The following is a 22,862-nucleotide window of genomic DNA, read 5'->3' as shown; positions in this document are numbered from 1 at the left end:
TGGAACATTTATTATTATTATTATTATTATTATTATTATTATTATTATTATTATTATTATTATTCAGACAAATTGCCCCTGGCAGCTGAGGTTCCCATCAGAACATTGTAGTATAGGACTGGGACTCTGTGCTATGGTACCCTTAGCCTAATGAGTAATGCAAAGCCACAGACCTTGCACAGGAAATTCAGAGTTTTCCTTTCGTATAGGAGCAACACACACAACTAAATCTATACCTTCAGGGAGTATGCATGTGCCAGCGAGATGGGGAGAACTGACACCAGCTTCCCTCCTGCATATAGGCAACTTGTTCCCAGCACAGGTGGTGCAGCTATTGTTACAACTCACGGCTGGAGCTATTTATACCCCAGGACACCGTGTGCTCCTTCCTCTTGCGATGTCCCTTCGCCTACTCAGGGAAAGTAGTCTGTCGGGGAGTGCAGCTCAGGGGATCAGTTGCTATTGGTGGGCTGGGGTGTGGGTGTGCAAGAGGTAAATGCACATGCTAAACGCACAGGGGTATACCGAGTTCAGCTTGGGGAAGGAGAATTTCCCTGTGGGGCCAGCAGAGAAAGGTGAGGGAGATTTAAGAGTTGCTCAAATGGGGGGGATTGTCCCCCACTGGGGGCGAAGTCCTTCCTATTAACAAACTACAGTGCCAGGAATTTTTCTGAGGGAGGAAACATGCTTTAGAAATTTAGCATGTACACTGTACCATTCAGCAGGGGTCAGCAAACGTTTTCAGCAGGGGGCCGGTCCACTGTCCCACAGAGCTTGTGGTGGCCCGGACTATATTTTGAAAAAATGTACATGAAGGAATTCCTATGCCCCACAAATAACCCAGAGATGCATTTTAAATAAAAGCACACATTCTACTCATGTAAAAACACCAGGCAGGCCCCACAAATAACCCCAGAGATGCATTTTAAATAAAAGGACACATTCCACTCATGTAAAAACACGCTGATTCCCGGACCGTCCGCGGGCCGGATTTAGAATGCGATTGGGATGGATCCAGCCCCCAGGCCTTAGTTTGCCTACCCATGATTCGGAGCGATACTATTCATCCATTCCCCATTTTGATTTCACTTCATGACCACGTCATATAGTTAAAATCTGGTTTGTGATCTGGGATCACTTGAGAAACAAGCCCCTGTTCATAAATGAAAATGGCACCGGAGTAACAGATTGGAGAAATAAGTAGCTTTGAATAGGTGATGAAACAGCATATGAGGGAGGATCATGGCATGCTTCCCTCCTCTAGCCTTTTGCCCTGAAAATGTTCATGGGCAAAAATTCACCACAACCCTAATATATCCTGTTCTTGATTTAAAGCCAGATGATGAACTCTCTCTCTCTCTTTTTAAGCTTCAGTTGTTTGGTGCCTTTAAATTTTGAAATTGCAACTAAAACACTTTGACTGAAGGGTATTTATCGGTAATCTGAGAATTTGAATTAAATTTACATACACACACACAGTTTCTTTTAATTTCTTTCAGCCTAAAGTCTACATTCCCATGGAGATACAAAAGGCTCGTTCAAACAATGGCGTCATACGCTCCTGTCTCAAGAGACTCTGGTGCACTAAGTACGGGTGTGAGAAATATAGAAAGGAAAGGAAAGGAAAACTCCCCCCCCCCAAAAAAAAATCTGGGAAAGTCATATGTTAAGCAACATGTGGTAACACATCAGAGTTGTTGGAAGTTAAATGCTGAAAGAGTGCTCTGAGCCTCCATAATAAAAGTAATCTGGAAGATTCTTAAAAGTAACCACTAGGGCTGCCAGCCAATCCCAGTTTTAGTTGATTAAAAATTAACTCTTTTTAAACTGACCTGTCGCTTATTCATTGACGATATTCTTCCTATTACCAATAGCTCAACACGGGTGCCCTGTTTCGTATGTTAAAAGAAGCATGAGATAGCTTGCAGTCAAAGAAAAAAGCCATCTTTTAACATTTTCTTTTCTACTCCCTGTTCTAATCAACAAGCTGGAACCAACATAACTTTTTTTTTAAAGAAAGAAAATGTGCCTTTAACTCTCAGCCGCACCAATTAAATTTTCCTACCACCAACTAATCAACTAAAGCTTTAGTTGTTTAATCTACTGATTGAACCAATTAAGGCTTCCGCCCCTAGTCATCATGCCTGAAAACTGTACCAAACTTTTTATATTAAAAGGTGCTGCAGTGGAAAATGTTTAATCGGCCTGCTTGCCTAGGAGCTGTAGCCTTGCTAGCAGCTAGAACTGGGGAAAAAACATCACACACACACAAATTTCAGTTCAAGATCTCTCAGGAGTGCTGGGTGGAGCCGTCCAAGGTCCTGAAGTTGTATTCCACCGAGCACATTGTGGTTTTCATTTGATTCATGGAAAGAGGTCTTCGCCAAGGCCTCTGGCTTCACTTTTTGAGCCATCCTTTCCTTTGCAAATTGTTGATTTCTTTAAGACAACATTAAAAAGAAAAATATCAGCATGCCGCTACCAACACTGAAGCAGTTCGAAAGCACGTCAAAGTGCAAGTAGATCAATAGGTACCGTTCCGGCGGGAAGGTAAACGGCGTTTCCGTGCATTGCTCTGGTTCGACAGAAGCGGCTTCGTCATGCTGGCCACATGACCCGGAAGCTACACACCAGCTCCCTCGGCCAATAAAGCGAGATGAGCACCGCAACCCCAGAGTCGGCCACGACTGGACCTAATGGTCAGGGGTCCCTTTACCTTAAATAGACTGTGAGCTTCTATCCAACAGCATAAGGTTTTTTTTAAAAAAACCAGTAGGGCAAGAAAATAAGAAACATTCTCCTGGATCAAACAGAAAGGTCGGCCTAATATTGCATCACACAGCAGCCAATCTGATGGTGTTTATAGATATCTATTGTTTGTTCCCAGCAATTGGCACTTGGCTGGCAGAGGTGGCAGGGGTGGAGGCCAGGCACCCACAGCAAAAAAATTGTGGATGCCCAGGCTCTGGGGGCCCCCTGGAATTGGTGCCAGTGGGGACAGGTAAAGATGCAGCTGGGCTGAAATTTTGTTTGTAAAAGGTAAAGGTAAAGGGACTCCTGAACATTAGGTCCAGTCGTGGCCGACTCTGGGGTTGCGGCGCTCATCTCGCTTTATTGGCCGAGGGAGCCAGCATACAGCTTCCGGGTCATGTGGCCAGCATGACTAAGTCGCTTCTGGTGAACCAGAGCAGCGCACGGAAATGCCATTTACCTTCCCGCCGGAGTGGTACCTATTTATCTACTTGCACTTTGACGTGCTTTCGAACTGCTAGGTTGGCAGGAGCAGGGACCGAGCAATGGGAGCTCACCCCGTCACAGGGATTCAAACCGCCTACCTTCTGATCGGCAAGTCCTAGGCTCTGTGGTTTAACCCACAGTGCCTAACTGATGGTACCTGGGAAGCCCTATGAAAATCCTTCTGGTTGTTGCAGCAGGCAGTCCTTGCTTTGTGGGTAGTGCCACAAAGAGGGAGAAGCAATTCATTAGCACTGACTAACAATGTACAGTGGTACCTTGGTTCTCAAATGGAATCCATTTTGGAAGCCCGTTCAGCTTCCGAAACATTCAAAAACTGAGGCACGGCTTCCCATTGGTTGCAAGAGCTTCTTGCACTCAGCGGAAGCCGCATCACACGTTCGGGTTCCAAAAAACGTTTGAAAACGGAAGCATTTGCTTCCAGTTTTTCTGCGTTTGAGAACCGAAACATGTGACAATGGAGGCGTTCGGGAACCAAGGTACCACTGTACTACCTATTCATCTGCCATGCATATCATGTGAATGTGGAAAATATTAATTTCAAAACATGTACGCCACACCCTTCTCTCTGCCACCCCAACAGCACCCAAAAAAGCAAAGCAGAACCGTGATTTTAAAAAATCCAAAAACAAAGCATAATACTAAACATTTAAAACCCAGTATCAAAAAATAGAGCAAAGCATAAATAAAAACACAAAGATGTTTTTTTCCTCAACCTGCATTCTGGCAGGCAAAAAAACAAAAAAAACCCACACACCCAAAAAAGCCCAACACCAACTGTCACCAGCCAGTGTTATTTATTTATTTATTTTAACAGCCTTCCAGAATTAGCCATGTTTAGAACTAAATGCCAGAAAGCCGACAGTGAAATGGCCAGACGTTCCTCTGTCTGCAAAGTTTTCTGGAGTGTGGGCACCACTAAAGAGGAGGCGGAGGAGGAGGAGGTGGCGGCAGTGGCGCTGCCATTAAAGGTGGCGCATGGAGCTATGCCTCCCCCACAGATCTGAGGGAGGAGGGAGGATGCACTCCCCGAAGAACACATGTCATAGTAGGCTATGTAAGGAAATTTCCAAAGGCTTTAAAAGGCTCTGCTCATGTGTAAGCTCTCAAGGCATGAGAACACATTCAATCGGTCTTTACCTAATGAAATGCAGCTACCGTTTGACTGTAAAGAAAATCTCCAAGTGGATTATATAAAAATAGCATTGTGCAGCATTGAAACATAGGAGATGGGTTTACTTACACCATATGTCCCTGTAATGAATAAAAATACTACTACTTAACTTTTTGATAGCACCTTCAAGCATTCAAAGGGTTTCATGTACATTAAAGGTAAAGGGACCCCTGACTGTTAAGTCCAGTTGCGGACGACTCTGGGGTTGTGGCGCTCATCTCGCTTTACTGGCTGAGGGAGCCAGCGTTTGTCCACAGACAGCTTCCGGGTCATATGGCCAGCATGACTAAGCTGCTTCTGGTGAACCAGAGTGGTGCATAGAAATGCCATTTACCTTCCTGCCAGAATGGTACCTATTTATCTACTTGTACTTTGATGTGCTTTCGAGCTGCTAGGTAGGCAGGAGCTGGGCCAAAACAACGGGTGCTCACCCCGTTGCAGGGATTCGAACTGCTGACCTTTTGATCGGCAAGCCCTAGGCTCTGTGGTTTAGACCACAGCGCTACCTGTGTACATTACCTTGCAGTATTCCTTACAACAACAACAACCCTGGAAGGTAAGTTAGTATAATTATGCCCCCCACAATATTTCACAGGGAAGGACTGAGGATGAGAGGGAGTGTCTAAGGCCGCAAAGTTCAGGTTATAGCTGAGGTAACATTCAAACCGGAGAGTTTCTGATGTCTAGCTCCATCTCTCAAAGCTTATCCACATTTTGCCTTGTCCCGCTGCTTTCCTCCAAGGAAAACCTCTCTTTGGCATTCAATCAGAGCAAACAGAAATTCAGATTTGCCCCCGATTGCCATTTGTTCTGAGCTACCACTAAAGAGTGAGTTTTCCCTTGGAGGTGTGGGGGGGGGGGGGAAACTGTTCAGACCCAAGCCTAGAAAGCAAGCAAAGAGCACAGAACTGTTCCGCAGCACGGGGGGGGGGGGAGGCAACTGTTCCACAGCAGTTACTACCAATATGGCCTGCAATTCTATGCACATTGAAAGTAAAACTCATTAAACACAGTGGGACCTTCTTCCAAGGATAGGTAAAGGGACCCCTGACCATTAGGTCCAGTCGTGGCCGACTCTGGGGTTGTGGCGCTCATCTCGCTTTATTGGCCGAGGGAGCCGGCGTACAGCTTCCAGGTCATGTGGCCAGCATGACTAAGCCGCTTCTGGCGAACCAGAGCAGTGCACGGAAATGCCATTTACCTTCCCGCCAGAGCGGTACCTTGTTATGTACTTGCACTTTGACGTGCTTTCGAACTGCTAGGTTGGCAGAAGCTAGGACCGAGCAACGGGAGCTCACCCCGTCGTGGGGATTCGAACCGCTGACATTCTGATTGGCAAGTCCTAGGCTCTGTGGTTTAACCCACAGCGCCACCCGTGTCCCTCTTCCAAGGATACATGCATAGAATTGCACCTATTGCATCTGTTTTATGTAACAGGTGTGTGTTTATGCTTCCGCATATGCACGCACACATATTTAACATAGCAGATGTATCTTCTTTAGGGAGATATGGCAACTATCAGTGTTGCAGAAATCTGACTAATTTAGCCAATGATTAGGAAGGAAAAGTGTGAGCTAATATCAGCTCATCTCAAAGCTGAGGCACATTTGCAATGCCCGCTAATGAGGGATCATCTCTCTGCATCTAGCAGAGTTTAACCCTTGTGATAATGATACGTGAGGGGGGGAAACAGGAAAAAGGCCCAAAAGCCTCTCTTTCTGAATACTTTTATTTTCCCACTTCTAATCCTCCTAGGATTTAAAAATATACCAGCAGGTCAGGCTAGCAGCACACTCGTCTCATTCAAGACTATTACCGCACCTTAAAAAAAATATATCCAGAAAGACCATTAGATACAAACCACACTGTACAAAGCGGGCACAGAATGCCAGAGTTCAACGTGTGTGTTCATGTCGCCGCGGTAGAGTTCTAATTGCACCCAAAATAACAGGAAAGGGTGCAGGAGATGGACCCAGATTACTCAAATTACACAGCAGCCCAACTGCAGCGATATTACTAAGTACTACATGGAGGGATCATTTATTTATAGATTGATGCAGGCATTGTCGTCGCCCCCCCCCCCCCGCCCGGCTTCCATGCCTAGAGACATTTGCAAATGTATTCCCCTCTTAAAATGCCCCAATTGATTTAAATGATCTTATACATGCTACAGAGGTGTGCCCTATTATTAAATTAAAAAACAAACACACAGTGTAGTAGTATTGTTATAGGAACTGCTTAAATTGCTTTAGAGAAAGGGGGGAGGAAAGAACATGCATTTTTAAATGCTAGGATGCTGATCGCCGAAGAATTGATGCTTTTGAATTATGGTGCTGGAGGAGACTCTTGAGAGTCCCATGGACTGCAAGAAGATCAAACCTCTCCATTCTGAAGGAAATCAGCCCTGAGTGCTCACTGGAAGGACAGGTCCTGAAGCTGAGGCTCCAATACTTTGGCCACCTCATGAGAAGAGAAGACTCCCTGGAAAAGACCCTGATGTTGGGAAAGATGGAGGGCACAAGGAGAAGGGGACGAGAGAGGACAAGATGGTTGGACAGTGTTCTTGAAGCTACAAACATGAGTCTGACCAAACTGCGGGAGGCAGTGGAAGACAGGAGTGCCTGGCATGGTCCATGGGGTCACGAAGAGTCGGACACAACTAAATGACTAAACAACAACAACAGGATGCTCCAACCAGCAGCAGAATGCAAGTAGAGTCTTGCCTTTAACAGTAAAGTAGGCAGAAGTCTGGCAGGTGCAGCTTTTCACACTACAGCATCGCTGGGAAATGGGCACATGACTTCTGGATTTCCACATAATATGTGGCTGTTAAAAGCAAACCAAGCCTCTCCCAGGACATGAATGCCAACCCTAGATGTGGACCTTAATACACACACAGCTTCACTGCGGTCCATAGACCCAAAATACACAGTACAACAATAGTATATAAACCTTAATTGACCGGATGGGGCATTAAGGATTTGTGAGAAACTGTCTTGACCCGACATTTTCCATAGACCTTAATATACTGTGGATCCAGAATGCTTCATCCAGAAAGGAAAACTCTTTGAAGAAAGGGACACAAAAAAGCAGTGTCGTGGCGTTAGCGGAAGGGCCAGTCCTTCGATAACTCTGCAACCATTTATCAGTGACTAAATCTGATCTCTCCACAACCAGGACATGAAGTCAAAAGCTGTCCTCATTCTTTGTCCCCCAGTAACTGCTTCTGAAACTGGACATTCCATTTAGATAGCATGGCTTATCGGTTGCTTGTATGTTGGAGAATCCTCAGCAAGGCCAGTGATGGGCAGAGAAATTCATGGGATGGGGTGATCCTGTATGAATTTTTATGCTCCCCCTAAACCAGTAGCCATCTGCAACATGGCAGCATTCTGCAAATCCATATGTTGTTGGATTTCAAAACCTGCCAACCCCAACGCCCAAAATTCAGAAGCCTGCATAGTCAATGGCTAGGGATGGTGGAAGTTGTAGTTCAAAATATCTTCTCGATCGGGCAATGGGTGCATCCGGTCCAGTGCCCAAAGGATTTAGACTGGAAACTCCAGACTTCAAATCTTAGCTCAGACAGCCTTGCTAAAGCCAGAGTCTACCTAAAAGCAGCAATGACAAACCTAGACAGCATCTTAAAAAGCAGAGGCATCACCTTGCCAACAAAGGTCCGTATAATTAATGCTATGGTTTTCCCAGTAGTAATGTATGGAAGTGAGAGCTGGACCATAAAAAAGGCTGGTGGCCAAAGAATTGATGCCCATGGACTGCAAGAAGATCCAACCTATCCATTCTGAAGGAAATCAGCCCTGAGTACTCACTGGAAGGACAGATCCTGAAGCTGAGGCTCCAATACTTTGGCCACCTTATGAGAAGAGAAGACTCCCTGGAAAAGACCCTGATGTTGGGAAAAATGGAGGGCACAAGGAGAAGAGGGCGACAGAGGATGAGATGGTTGGATAGCGTTCTCGAAGCTACCAGCATGAGTTTGACCAAACTGCGGGAGGCAGTGGAAGACAGGAGTGCCTGGCGTGCTCTGGTCCATGGGGTCACGAAGAGTCGGACACGACTAAATGTCTAAACAACAACACCTAAAAGCACACTAGCCTGAACGTACCTAATTTACTTTTAATCAAAAAGAAGAGCAAGTGTGAGAAGCAGGGCTTTTCCCACTGTGGAATCCCCCTCTTGGCGGAATCCCCTCCCTAGGCATTCTGGCAAACGTCTTCCAAAGCCATTCACATCCATTAAATGGGGGCAGGTCCTGCACTCAGGCTAACAAATTAAAAAGACAAGCCATACAAGGGAAGGAGAGCGAAGGGGAAAGGTGGAGGAAGGACACCCGTGTGACAAATTTAAGCAACAACAGTGGTGCCGTTGCCCTTTGTTCCTGGCAAGCTTCCATGCAATCCTCCTCTGCGTGAGACTTAAGAACCAAAGCCCTGCATAACTTCCTATGCTCCCTGTTTGGAGCTGCAGCCTTCCAAGCAAAGGAGATAAGGAAGTAGAACTCAGCAAGACCACTGGCTACTGTCATCCAGCACTGCGGTCTCTGAGGGTGTCTCCAGATTGTCACTGTTTTGCAGGAGGGATCCAATTGCAGTTGCACGGTGAAAATGGATTTCAGCATTCTGTTGCCCTAGCATAGCAAATCCACTTAAAAAAAAAAAAGAATCAGTCTTTTGGTGGTTTGGAAAGTGACAGGGTGTATAAACAACCTTGCGGACAAATCAAAACAAATACTCAACATAGACTGGGCATAGTCTAACCCAGTGGTTCCCAATCTTTTTTTTGGCCATGCCCCACCTAAGCCTCTCTAAAATCATGATGCCCAACCCCCCTCGTGACATATACTAATCTTATTATTCAAAAAGTGAACTCCTATTTATGTGGAGGAAGCCTAAAAGGCCATTAACTTGGTCTAAACAAGCTCGAATTGCCCCTTTTTGCATCATGTGCCCCACGTTGGGAACCATGGGTCTGACCAGTCTGTAAGCATTGTGCAAGCAAAGCAAGATGAATGCTGATTAAGCAGGTCATCTGGAGGGGCCTTGAATGGCCGTGGCTCTCCAAGATCCCGCTTTTCAAAAATTAAAAATAAAATCCAGCTGCTACCCAAGATAAAAACCAGATTTTTAAAAAAAAAAAAATAGGGGTAAACCATTGAATGTTTCTCCTTTCTAGCAGGTGTAGGTGTGAAATAGCACCTCTTAGAGCCTGCTACCTCCTTCCACATTCCACCTTAAGAGGGTGACTAGATGCAACAGACTCCACTGCTTAAACACCAGCCCAAGTTCCCTCTCTCTTACACACACACACACACACACACACACACACAGAGAGAGAGAGAGAGAGAGAGAGAGAGAGAGAGAGAGAGAGAGAGAAAGAGGAAACCAAAACGTCATAGTATCTTGCAATGTCAGTTTCCAACCACGGGCACAGGAGCTCTGAAAATATCCTCCCAAAAGATTTATGTGACCAAGTTGCTTTTGCAAGGAGAGGAAGGGGAGGGGAGGAGAAAGAAAACAACGGGGAGAAAGAGGGCTTGTTGGTACACTACAGCCCACACTAAATCTGTTCTACAACTTGATATCAAGCCCTGTAACCCAGGTTTCCTAAGAGTACCTTTCTCTGCGTAAGCAGGCTAGCTACATAATATGAAAATAGAAAAGAGCTGAGCCTGCTCAAAGGCATTCGCTTCTACAGCCAGCCAGCTTGTGCTCTTCTTTCTCCACTGGGTTGCCACTGCCTGACCCATGGACCACGACTTTTGCTTCAGAGAGAGAGAGAGTGAGGAAGAGAGAGAGATCACATTTGGGAATAGTTTCTCCCAATTATGTGCTACAGAGGTATTGATTTTCCTTCCTTCCTCGGTCCATTTTTCTCTGTGCTGTAGTGATGATATGGCGTAAGATTTGGCCCCCAGGCAGAGGTCTTCCCTAACCTTCAGAGCCTTTCAATGGGGATCTCACCAACAACACCGAGGAATCAAAGTTGGAAGGCATCCTGATGAACATCTAGTCCAGGCATAGGCAAACTCGGCCCTCCAGATGTTTTGGGGCTACAACTCCCATCATGCCTAGCTAACAGGACCAGTGGTCAGGGATGATGGGAATTGTAGTCTTAAAACATATGCAGGCCTGAGTTTGCCTATGCCTGATCTAGTCCAACCTTCTGCAATGTAGGAATATGCAGCTGTCCCATACGCACAAGGGCTCAAACTTGCAACCTTGGTGTGATCACCACCATGCTCTAACCAACTGAGCTATCCAGGCTTGTGAAAGGCAGATGTTGCACTCCTGGGCTACAGACCTGCGATCCCCGCCATCTCATTATTCCTTTTGGATTTCTGCCACCCCTCCCTTGGTACTGCGAGTGATTGAAGTGCAGACTGTTTGAGGACCAGGACATTCGCAGGGAAACCAAAATGCTTGTTTACAAAGCTATTGTACTACCAACCTTACTGTATGCTTGTGAACCGTGGACCACTTATGAATGCCATCTCCCACTCCTTTAAAGATTCCATCAACGGTGTGTCTCCAAAAAAATTTACACATCACCTGGGAAGACAGGCGAGCTAATACCAGTGTACTGGAAGAAGCAAAGACTGGCAGTGTCGAAGCGATGATTCTCTAACATCAACTTTGTTGGACTGGTCATGTTGTGCGGATGCCTGATTATCATCAACTACTCTATTCTGACTTTAAAATGGTGAGTGTAATGTTGGTGGTCAACAAAAGAGGTTCAAAGACTCTCTCAAGGCAAATCTAAAAAAATGTAGTATAAACACCGACAACTGGGAAACACTGGCCTGCAAGTGCTCCAATTGGAGAACAGCCTTTACCAAAGGTGTCATGAGTTTCGAAGACACTCGAACTCAGGATGAAAGGGAGAAACGTGCTAAGAGGAAGGCACGCTTGGCAAACCCTCACCGTGATCAGCTCCCGCCTGGAAACCTATGTCCCCACTGTGGAAGGATGTGTGGATCCAGTATTGGCCTCCACAGTCACTTAAGGACTTACTGTTAAAACTGTGTTTATGGAAGAGAATCTTACTCAGCTATGAGTGATTGCCAAAGAAGAAGAAGAAGACGACTAGAAGGGTCTGGTGCAATGGGTGGGAACAGGCTAATCTGCTGATATGGGTCAGCAGCTCTGCAGAACATAGGGATGGGGGGAGAGACAGAGAGAGACCGTGATACACGTGTGTCTCCTGTGGTGTGGAAAGCAAAGCAAAGCAAAGCGCATCCCATGGGCAAGAGGTAGATAGATGCTGCTACTGTCTCATGGAAGCTTCTCTTAAGGGAATAAGATGCAAGAGTTTCTTCAGGACTTGAAGATCAAACTTGTGAAGCAGAAAGAAGCCTTCTGCAGGGCGTACGCTTAAGATACAGTAAGCTCGGCTCGGTGCAAATTCTCCCTCCCGCACCCCCACAACTTCCCTCAAAACACACAGAGCTTTTTCTCAGAAAGTCCTAGCTAGCCAAACTCCTCTGCATAGAATTTTAGAGTTGGAAGGGACCCTGAGGATCATCTAGTCCAGCCCCCTGCATTGCAGAAATAGGCAGCTGTCCCATACGGGAATCGAACTTGCAACCTTACCATCATCAGCACCATGCTCTAACCAACTGAGCTATCCAGGCTATCCTAGCCCTGGGCAAACTGCATTCCCAAGTAGCTTGTCCCAAGTAGCTTGTGCTTGGGTCACACAAACAAAACCACCAAATGGGCTGCCACCACTTTAATCCGTTGACCAGAAAGGGAAAAGAAGAGAAGGGAAAAGAAGAGAAGAGAAGAGAAGAGAAGAGAAGAGAAGAGAAGAGAAGAGAAGAGAAGAGAAGAGAAGAGAAGAGAAGAGAAGAGAGATGTCTTTAAAGACAGGACACTTCTTTGATTATTATTTTTTAATAATAGAGGCACATAATTTGCAAACTCTGTAGAAATGTTGCTGTTGCTAATCACTGCAATGGGACTTGCATGGTAGACTTCCTAGTGGGCCACAGCCCCATCCAGCCATCCTTGTTATTGTGCATTCATGATTATTTGTGCTCACGATGGTATCAGGAGCTATACAGTGGAACCTTGGTTCTCAAACGGCTTAGTCGATGAACAAATCAGCTCCTGAACACTGAAAACCCAAAAGTAAGTGTGCCAGTTTTCTAACATTTTTCGGAAGCCGAACATCCGACGCGGCTGTCGGCTGTTGTTTCCGGGGCACCTGCCCCAGTCGGAAGCCGTGCCTTGGTTTTCAAACATTTCAGAAGTCCAAAGGACTTCCAGAATGGATTGTGTTCGAGAACTCAGGTACCACTATACTTAATTTTGATTTCAATACCGTTTGCACCTGCAAAAGTTTTGGGGCAAGCATGCCGCTCCCCCCCCCCCATTAGTGCACATCACTTGATTTCCTCTGAAACCCTGTATTTTTTTTATAAATACGACAAATGTTCCAGCTTAGCCTTGCCCCACTTTTGTTGCGCTATACTTCCAGACAGCAGCAATGCACTGACATTGGGGAAGAAGAACCACTAACAAAGCAAGTAAATAGCTCAGTATAAATACACCACAAATGCACTATTACTGCATCAATGACCTGTTGCAGAATACACCCAATTAAACGACCAGACCTGGTCTAGAGGGGCCCTTTGCCTATAGCTTGGATATGCTCTTTAATTTGGAACATTGATTATGCTACCCTGCATTGCATCGGATTTCAGGGTAGTGTGCTGATACTCTTAGATAAAGTTTCCCTGTACATTTTGGGTGCTTCCTTTAATTTCTCCTTTGGTGTACCCTCTCCTTGCTCCTCTGTAAGGCTGCTCTCAGTCCCAAATAACCAACCTGCAAATGATTCAGCTTGGACGTTGTCTTGGAGACAAGAAAAACAATAGTTTGCTTAGGGGCACCTGCAAAGTGGCGGTAGCTCCCTTGGTGGAATTGGAAACATTCGGAAAAATGGGTGGCTGAGAGGTGGGAGGGAAAGGGAAAGGAGAAAATGCTTTTGGAAGCGTATAGGAACCATTCATACAGTAAAACGCAACAATCTAAATGTATTGTGTCAGATGAGAACTTACGAGTTACACAGAACGCTTCCTCAGATTCAGTTTTTAGAGAAAGAGATCTGTGTATCTCAAAAGCTTACATGCGACATTGTGAAGTTTGGTTGCTCCTGGGGTGGGGTGGGGGGGCCATCTTACTACACATTCCTTTACTTCAGGCTCTATTTGGTAAACTTTATTTAAGCATGGCACAAAAGGAAGCGTGGATGAGCAGTTATTCCAGAAATATTCAACTGATTATTCCCATGCCCCACCATCACAAACCAACAAAAACTAGCCCACACCAGGAACCACTTTTGTGGGTGAAAGCTTCTCTCCTTTGGTTCTCCAGATGAAAAAGGAAAGCAATACTGGTTTTGACCTATAAAGCCTTAAATGGCTCAGGACCGCAATACCTCAAGGACCACCTCTTTCCATATAAACCTAGCCGGGCCCTTCTTCATATGCCTCCTTCCGGAGGATGGCAATACAAGAACAGGCCTTCTCTACAGTACCCCCCCCCGTCTCTGGAATGGTCCCCCCCCCGGGAAGTTCACCTGGTGCCTTCGTTATACGCTTTTAGGCACCAGGCAAAAACGTTCCCTTTTAACCAGGCCTTTCGTTGATCTGTGAGACATCCCATACCCTTTTAAAATGTGGCTCTTTCTGGGGGAGGGGTGTTATTGGGTGGCTGTTTTTATTTTTATTAGGTATTTTGTGGTTTTACATCTTGATTTTCTTCTGTGAACTGCCCTGAGACCCCCGGGTATAGGGCGGTATATAAATTCAATTAATCAATAATACTGCTTCAGGGCTGGCCCAAGACATTTTGCCACCTGAAGCAAAGGACAAGATGGTGCCTTCCTCCTCCCCCTTCACCACCAAGCATTCCATGAACTGGACTGGCCGTTATTTCAGTACTAGTGTTGTCATAGTATCCACCACCACCTCTTGCACCTGAGGGTCAAAGGCTGCGAGGCGGGGGGGGGGGGGAGCGCAGGACACAGCTCTGTCCTCTGAAGAAGGGAACAGCCAAGGAACTGCTCCCTAGCATCTGCTGTCTGAGGAGGTCACTGCACTCTGCCTAATGGCAGCAGTGGCTGCTGGCCATTGGGACTAGAAGGCAGGGAAGCCCGAGCCAATGACTGATAGAGCAACTCCTCCTACTTTTGTCACCATGCTCCTCCCCTCTGGGTTCTACAAGGGCTGGGGTTAAAGAGGAGAGCAGGCTGCAGCTGGTGGAGCAGTACCCCTTTTGTCCTAATGGGCTGGTTTCCACTGCCCAATGGTAGGGCTGGCCTCTGTGCTTCTCCCATAGGAAAAGTCAGGTGGGGGTACAGCGAGAAAATAGTAGAAAAGGAATTGGTGCATGTGTGGATGCACACAAGAATGCAGGGTAGGAAAAGCCCCCCCCCATCCTTTCCCCTCCTCTCATCCTTTCCTGTTAACTTGATTAGAACCACAGCAAGGCAAGGAAGCAGACTTGAGGGTTCCTTGCTAAAAAGTGGGATAATTTAAACCAAAAACCACCACCTACTAATTGTGGGATAGCCAGACTCATATACTCAACATGCTTAAGTCTAATTTATGCACTAAGGGGTTAATGCCATATAGTAAGCTGTCCTGCCAGGCTTAGCTAGGTTTCTCCCCCTTTCCTTGGGAGGAAGGCAATCAAGCCTATTGTTGTACCTCAGTCTACCTGATGAACTCAGCATGTGAGGTCTGAACTGGTTGCTCCGGCTTAGCCACGTGGCTCTAACAAGTCTTCCTTGAGTTCCTATACCAATTTAGGAACTTTCAACACTGTAACTAAGGTAAGTTTTACTGCATGTGCAACATTTTCCTGGATGCAGTATGGAAAAGCACATGAAACTGACCTTTGGAGAGTTTGTAAGTAAACAATTTTAAACTTACCTAAACGTGTGGTCTTTTTCTATGCTAGGGGAAGGAGGAAGCTTTGTAACTCACAAGAGCATATTTTAAAGGTCTAATAGCGGGTGGCGCTGTGGGTTAAACCACAGAGCCTAGGGCTTGCCAATCAGAAGGTCGGCGGTTCGAATCCCCACGACGGGGTGAGCTCCCGTTGCTCAGTCCCTGCTCCTGCCAACCTAGTAGTTCGAAAACAAGTCAAAGTGCAAGTAGATAAATAGGTACTGCTCCGGCGGGAAGGTAAATGGCGTTTCCGTGCACTGCTCTGGTTCACCAGAAGCGGCTTAGTCATGCCTGGCCACATGACCCGGAAGCTGTACGCCGGCTCCCTCGGCCAGTAAAGCAAGATGAGCGCTGCAACCCCAGAGTCGGCCACGAATGGACCTAATGGTCAGGGGTCCCTTTACCTTTACCTAATAGCCTATATCTCCATACTTTGCTGCATATTTTGTGATTTAAAATCTCTGCTGGAGTTCTCTCGCCAAAGTATACTTGTCCCAACCTTGGATCTTGGCATCCAGGAATTCTCTGGGGAGGAGAGAGGGGAAAGTCCAACTGTGCAACTAGAATTTATTCCACTCTTGCAATTATTGAGATGGATACCACCCTGAGTTGGAAGGTATCTTTGCAGATCTAGTCTAACTCCCTTGCTCACTGCAGAATCTGCAATGCAGGTGCCAGCTTCAGAATCCCTGAAAGTTGGCTGCTCAACTTCTGCTTAAATGCTCTCATCAAAGGAGAGCCCATCATCTCCTGAGGCAGTCTGTTCCAGTGTTGAACAACTCCTGCCTGTCGGAGATTTATTCTAATCTTTATCCTAAATCTGCTCCCCTGTAATTTCCACCCCTTGGTCCTGTCCTCTAGAAGAGTGTTTAACTTTGGGACCCCAGATGTTGTGAAACTCCCATCCCCATCATCCCCAGCCAGCTTTAGCTATTGGCCATGGATGATGGGTGTTGTAGCCCAACAACATCTGGAGACTAAAGGCTGAAGAACACTGCAAAAAACCTGCTCCATCCTCTGTGTGGCAACCCTTCCAATACTTCAAGTCTGCTCACTTTGTTTTCTCCAAGCTAAACATAGCCAGCCACAGGGCGCAGGATGCATTTGGTACTAATTTAGGAGAGCACTTCACACCATTCCTATCCAGAAGGTACTTCCATGTAGCAACTGATGTGCAACTTGGGTGTAGAAAGGTGCATGGGGTGATCACACATGCAAGCCTTTTCTGATGTGAGAAGCCACAGTCATTGGGAAGTCATAGCCAAGCACAAGTTCCTAGCTTGGGCTGGTGTGGTGAAAACTCAGTATGTCCTTATCTTTTCTATATGTGTCCATTTGAAAGCGGGGAACCCCTGGCCTTCCAGATGTTGTCAGACTACAACTCACATCATCCCTGACCATGCTGTCTGCAGCTGATGGGAGTTGGACAACACCTGGCAGGCCACAGGTTAGCCACACACACACACCATGGTCCACACTCAAGGTGTGCATTATTTTCTATACGGCAGTGGTGCATTATTTTATATATGGTAGTGGTTTCTTTGTAGGGTTTTTTGCAATTAATTGTATACAGCTTTGAATAGAGATCATGAGCTGCCAAGTCAAATCACCTGTCATCACAAGCCAATTCAAACTTGCTCAATCAGGGGGTGGGGGAGCCAATCTGGTGATGAAAAAGTCTCTCTAAAAAGGTTGTGTGACTCGGTCCTTCATCCCAGAACCCTTGATTCTTCCCCATAGTACAACGAGCCATCTCAACAATGCCTGAATTATTTAAGGAAGGGGAGTTGGGGGAACCTTACTTAAATCTACATGGTCCATCCCTTGACTCGCCCCCATTTTAGCAAAAGTGTGGCCTTCCAAGCTCTCCAAAAGAAGACACTAATAAACGTCGCAACAAAAGGTAAAGAGGACACTTCCCTCATCAAAAACGACACCCTGCTCCTTAGCAAACACACACACATCCAGCCATTTCAGTTCACCTCTATTCTTTAGATTTTTATGTTGACAATAATTATTTTTGCAGTATTATTTCGAGAGACTGTGTGGTATAAAAAGGTAAAAAAAGGTAAAGGACCCCTAGACAGTTAAGTTCAGTCAAAGGCGACTATGGGGTTGCAGCGCTCATCTCGCTTTCAGGCCAAGGGAGCCAGTGTTTGTCCGCAGACAGCTTTCTGGGCCATGTGGCCAGCATGACTAAACTGCTTCTGGCGCAATGGAACACCGTGACAGAAACCAGAGCACATAGAAGCACCATTTACCTTCCCGTCGCAGTGGTACCTATTTATCTACTTGCACTGGCGTGCTTTCGAACTGCTAGGTGGGGAGGAGCTGGGACAGAGCAATGGGAGCTCACTCCGTCATGGGGATTTGAACCACCAACCTTCCAATCAGCAAGCCCAAGTGGCTCAGTGGTTTAGACCCAAGTCCCGGGATAGTGGCTGCAGTCGTGGGCTTGGAGTGAGGAAATTCAGGTTCAAACCATTGCTCAGAGGAGAAGCTCACTGGGAGATCTTGGGCCAGTCAGTCATCACCTCTCAAGCCCAACCTACCCCACAAGGTTGTTGTGAGAGATAAAAGGAGGGGGACACTGAGTATGCCATCCTGAGCTCATTGGAAGAAAGTCAAAATGAAAAATCAGATCTCTAGCTACACCCTTCTGACGCCACAGAACAGACCACTCTTATCTCCACAAAAGAATGGCAGGGGCGTAAATTGAACTGTCAACCTTTCCAAAGCCCAGTCCTGTTAAAAAAAGGACTCTTTGCCCAGCTCTCCATTTCACACAGAATATGGATGACAAATGAAGGTTTGCTGCCAAGTGTAGACCCAGCAGGGAACCACAGCTTGCAGATGACCTGTGTCTGTAGAAACCTGGTTGTTGTATTTCAGGTGCACACGATGCAAGATAGCCAAGGTCCATTTCACATTCCATACAACCCACAAGTGTATACAACCTGAAAGTGCAGTTCATAATGGCGCTCTAAGGAGTGTATCTCATGACACACAGGTTTGCAAACACGTCTATCACATTCACACATTGCATTCTCAGGTTTATACATGAAGCACCGAAAGAAAGAAAGAAAGAAAGGAAGGAAGGAAGGAAGGAAGGAAGGAAGGAAGGAAGGAAGGAAGGAAGGACATATTCATCCCCTAGGAATCCTAGGCCTAAATTCTGGGGGGGGGGGGGAAGACCCTGAACACAGTAAAAGAAAAAAAGAAAAAGCTATTCTTGATAACCTGATCACTTGGGTCATCAAATGGAGACTCCAGAGATTGCTGTAAGTGACATAAAAGCCATTATTTCCACTAAATGCTGCTCTCCTTAGCCACAGTGGTGCAGTGAATGGGGAGGGAGGCGGAGAGAATTTCCACTTGATGAAATTCTACCTTTAGCACAAATCTTAAAAGGCATAGCAGCCCTCTCACGGAGTGTGTTCACAAACACTATACCTTGAAAGCACATTCTTTCCCTCAAAGAATTCTGGGCACTGTAATATACCCTCCAGCAACCCTTAACAAAACTACAGTTCCCAGAATTCTTTGAGGGAAAGAATGTGCTTTAAAAGGTATACTGTTTCTGCCGCCACGGTCTGTAACTGACAACCCCCAGTGGCAAGCCATAAAAACAAAACAAAACGCCAACAACCTTTGTATAGGTTTTTGGAGAGTCCATTGAGATTCGGGGGGGAGAAATCTGACTGAATTTGCAGCCCACTCAAGAATAGCACCCAGCCCATACGTGGCTTGCACCACATGTGATAAATGCACAAGTGTGTTGCGTGTACATCACACCCTGGGGAGCTACAGTTAGTTGCAGATTCCCAGCATGTGTCCCCTTGCACGATGCACACGCACGCCCGTTTTAATTTGCTCTGCTCTTCCCCACCCAGAAGGACCGCTTTGCATGCAGGAATCGTGTTGCCTCCGAAACAGGCCTCTAAGCTCGAATGAGTGCAAACCCACTGACACCACCGCTTCCTTGAGCAGCCCATCTAGGCTGGCTCGGGTGAAAGGTTTCAGGAATGGAATTGTGAGTGGTAAGAGTGAGGGGGACCTGAACATAGTTTGGAGAGAGGTTTTCCCAGCGCGTGGAGGTCTTCTGCACAGTGGCGTAGCGTGGGGGGGGGGCAGGGGGGGCAGCCGCACCGGGCGCAACATCTGGGGGTTAGGGTTAGGGGGCGCAAATCCACGGGTTAGGGGGCGCAAATTACTTGCCTTGCCCCGGGTGCTGACAACCCACGCTATGCCACTGCTTTTGCAGAGGAAACAACTAGACGTGACAGCCCTCGAGCTTGCCTACGGAGGCCAAGACAACCAGGTTGGGATTTGGGGGTGGGGGAGGGAAGAGGACTTTAAAAAAGAGAGGGTGGGAAGTCAACTCACGCGTGCCATCAAAGCGGGTTGCTATGGTATCCAGGAAGGTGTTTTGGGGAGCCAGGAGGCCCCTCATCACCGGCATTTTAGGACTTGCTCGAGGACCTCTCCATCGTCCAATGGTTGGGAGAAAAAGAGATCCAGAAGTCGTGGGGGAAGGGGGGAGGGGGGAAGAAACACCCTTAGTCTCCCCAAGTCAGAGGATCTCTCCACCCACCCGACTCCCACTCGTTGTGGGGCGCAGCGGGGCTGGCTGCCAAGTCTACAGCTGCCCCAGCCTTCGGATCTCGCCCGTGCCCAGACAGCAAGGCAAGCGCATCCGGCAAAGAAACGGCAAAAAGGAGAGGGGGCGCCCTCCCTTCCTAAATGAGCAGCCACTCCAAAGGCAGACGGACCCTAGTCGTGGCCTGGCGCGAAGTCCGGCTCAGCCCTCCAAGTGGCTGGACTGGACGGAGCGAGAAAAAGAAGAAAGCCCGGGTCGTGGTCTGGAGATCGCGGCTGGAAGTCCCCCGACGGCTGCCACCTGCTTAGGATGCGTCCCCATCCGCGGAGCCGTAGGGGCTTAGGGCTTCTTCCCCACCGGCTGCCCTCTCCTCGCGCCCCCATCTGGGACCCGGCAGTCCCCGCTGCAGCAGCGCCAACATCTTCGTCCCCGGCTCGCTCCGGTCTGTGCGCCTTCGAAACTCCGACGGCAAGTTCCAGAAACTGCCAGGCGTCGCGATCGCCAGCAAAGCTTTGGCCGCCCGGGGCATAATTTCCAGGCGCTGCCTTTTTCAGCGGAGAGCCGCCTTCGCCGCCGTCCTCCTCCTCCTCCTGCCGTCGCCACTTCTTCTTCTGCAGATCCTCAAACCGTCCCCGAGCCGAAAGTTGCTCCGCTTTGTCATTCGCGTGACTTGGCAGCTCCTCGGCCAGCGGTTATTCGAATCCTCGGAAAGAAGCGGCTGTTAAGTGAAGCCCACTCCCTCCCCTTTCCGAACCATCTTTCGTCAATTTCAGCCACCCGGAGCATCGCGCAGCATCCTCAACTTGAAAGTTACCATAGCTACTTAAGACACACCCGGTGGCTCTCCCTTAAAGGGACAGCCAACCTGTAGAGTTGCAAGTTTGGAGTTTTGTTTTGGTTTTGTTTTTTTGCTTTGGCAGATTACACGTGTCTCAGAGAACACACGCACAAAACCTGGGTCTGTTATTTTGAAGAAAGAAAGAGAACTGAAATGGACTGAGGATGAAAAACACGCACCCTCAGGCGTGCCAACTTGAATAAAATATGGGGGGGTTTAAGCCTTGCCCTGCATAACTGATCACATGATGAGATGCCCGTGCACCATTTGAATGGCAAGGCCCGTCAACTTTGGGGGAACCCCTCGGCCCCCAGCAATTAGCTCCAATGTGCACTCTTTAAAAGCATTGGGTCTTCACATGGGAGCTGCCATAAATGCACTTCATGTGACTCTACCCGGCCATAGCATTTTCAAAGTGTCCACAGTGAGAGAGGCCGTGGAATATTACAGAGATCTCCAGAGTTAGCAGGGAAGAGATTCTCCAGTTTATACGGCGTTTTCAAATATCAGAACGCCACTCCACAGCAGTGGGTTTTGACAGGCTCTGTATTGCAAGCCATAAAGCTGAAATTGGGCAAAATAATTTAACTTTAGGGATTGCACTTTATATGCCAGCTCTGTGCCTTTAGTAGCAGGTAGGTAAAGGACTCCTGGACAGTTAAGCCCAGTCAAAGGCGACTATGGGGTTGCGGCGCTCATCTTGTTTTCATTTTTTTTTTTTTATAAAATTTTTATTGGTTTTACAAAATTTTTAAGAAAAACAGACAAACATTAAGAATAACAAACATACACGTATAGTTTCAAACATATTTTCATAAACCTCCTTTCTAGGACTTCCCCATACCCCCCCTCTCTGCATCCCAATGTCCATAGTTCAACTAGCAACTCCCAGTTATTACTTTCCACTCTCTATCCTCTTAGTCCTCTCTTACACTCTGACCTTATGTCCCTGTACCCCTTTGTTTCTGGAAACTACGACATTTTAACATTCATTAAGTTTATAGTAGTCCTTAAGATAGCTTTTAAATTTTTTCCATTCTTCTTCTACCGTCTCTTTTTGTTGGTCACGGATTCTACCTGTCATCTCGGCGAATGTCATGTAGTCCATCACTTTCATCTGCCATTCTTCCAAAGTGGGTAGATCTTGTGTCTTCCAGTACTTTGCGATAAGTATTCTTGCTGCTGTTGTGGCATACATGAAAAAAGCTCTATCTTTCTTTGTCACCAATTGGCCGACAATGCCCAAGAGGAAGGCCTCTGGTTTTTTAGAAAAGGTACATTTAAGTACCTTTTTGATTTCATTATAGATCATTTCCCAGAAGGTCTTAATCTTCGGGCATGTCCACCAAAGGTGATAGAAGGTACCTTCAGTCTCTTTACACTTCCAACATTTGTTATCGGGCAAGTGATAGATTTTTGCCAGCTTAACTGGGGTCATGTACCACCTGTATACCATTTTCATAATGTTTTCCTTTAAGGCATTACATGCCGTAAATTTTATACCGGTGTTCCATAACCATTCCCAGTCAGCTGACATAATGTTATGTCCAACATCCTGAGCCCACTTAATCATAGCCGATTTAACTGTTTCATCCTGTGTGTTCCATTTCAACAACAAATTGTACATTCTAGATAAATTCTTAGTATTGGATTCTAACAATTCGGTTTCTAATTTTGATTTTTCCACCTGGAAACCGACTTTCCTGTCCTGTTTAAAAAATTCCATTATTTGTCGATATTGGAACCAGTTTTCCACTTTATGCTTCAATTTCTCCTGACTTTGTAATTTGAACTTATCTCCATCCTGTTCTAAAATTTCCCAATACTTCGGCCATCCGACCTCCATATTGAGTTTTTTCACTGCATTGGCCTCCACTGGTGACACCCATCTAGGGGTTTTGTTTTCCAATAGATCTTTATATCTTATCCAAACATTAAACAATGCTTTTCTAACAATGTGGTTTTTGAAGGCACTGTTAACTTTATCATACCAAAGATATGCATGCCAACCAAAAGC

At 46.6% G+C, this 22,862-nt stretch overlaps 1 protein-coding gene across 1 annotated transcript in view; it reads right to left on the bottom strand.

Annotated features, from left to right (window-relative positions):
• KCNH3 (potassium voltage-gated channel subfamily H member 3) overlaps positions 1–20,936 on the bottom strand; it is a 68,963-nt gene extending 48,027 nt beyond the window's left edge. Inside the window, exon 1 of the mRNA XM_081181279.1 lies at positions 19,794–20,936. Within this exon, the coding sequence (XP_081037405.1) occupies positions 19,794–19,869 (76 nt within the window). The 5' untranslated portion in view covers positions 19,870–20,936. The remainder of the gene's footprint in view (positions 1–19,793) is intronic.
• Between the last annotated feature and the right edge of the window lie 1,926 nt (positions 20,937–22,862).

Source organism: Podarcis bocagei, assembly GCF_964188305.1.
Source record: "Podarcis bocagei genome assembly, chromosome: 2".
NCBI classification, from domain to species: Eukaryota; Metazoa; Chordata; class Lepidosauria; order Squamata; family Lacertidae; genus Podarcis; species Podarcis bocagei.
This window is presented reverse-complemented; position numbering and strand designations above follow the sequence as displayed.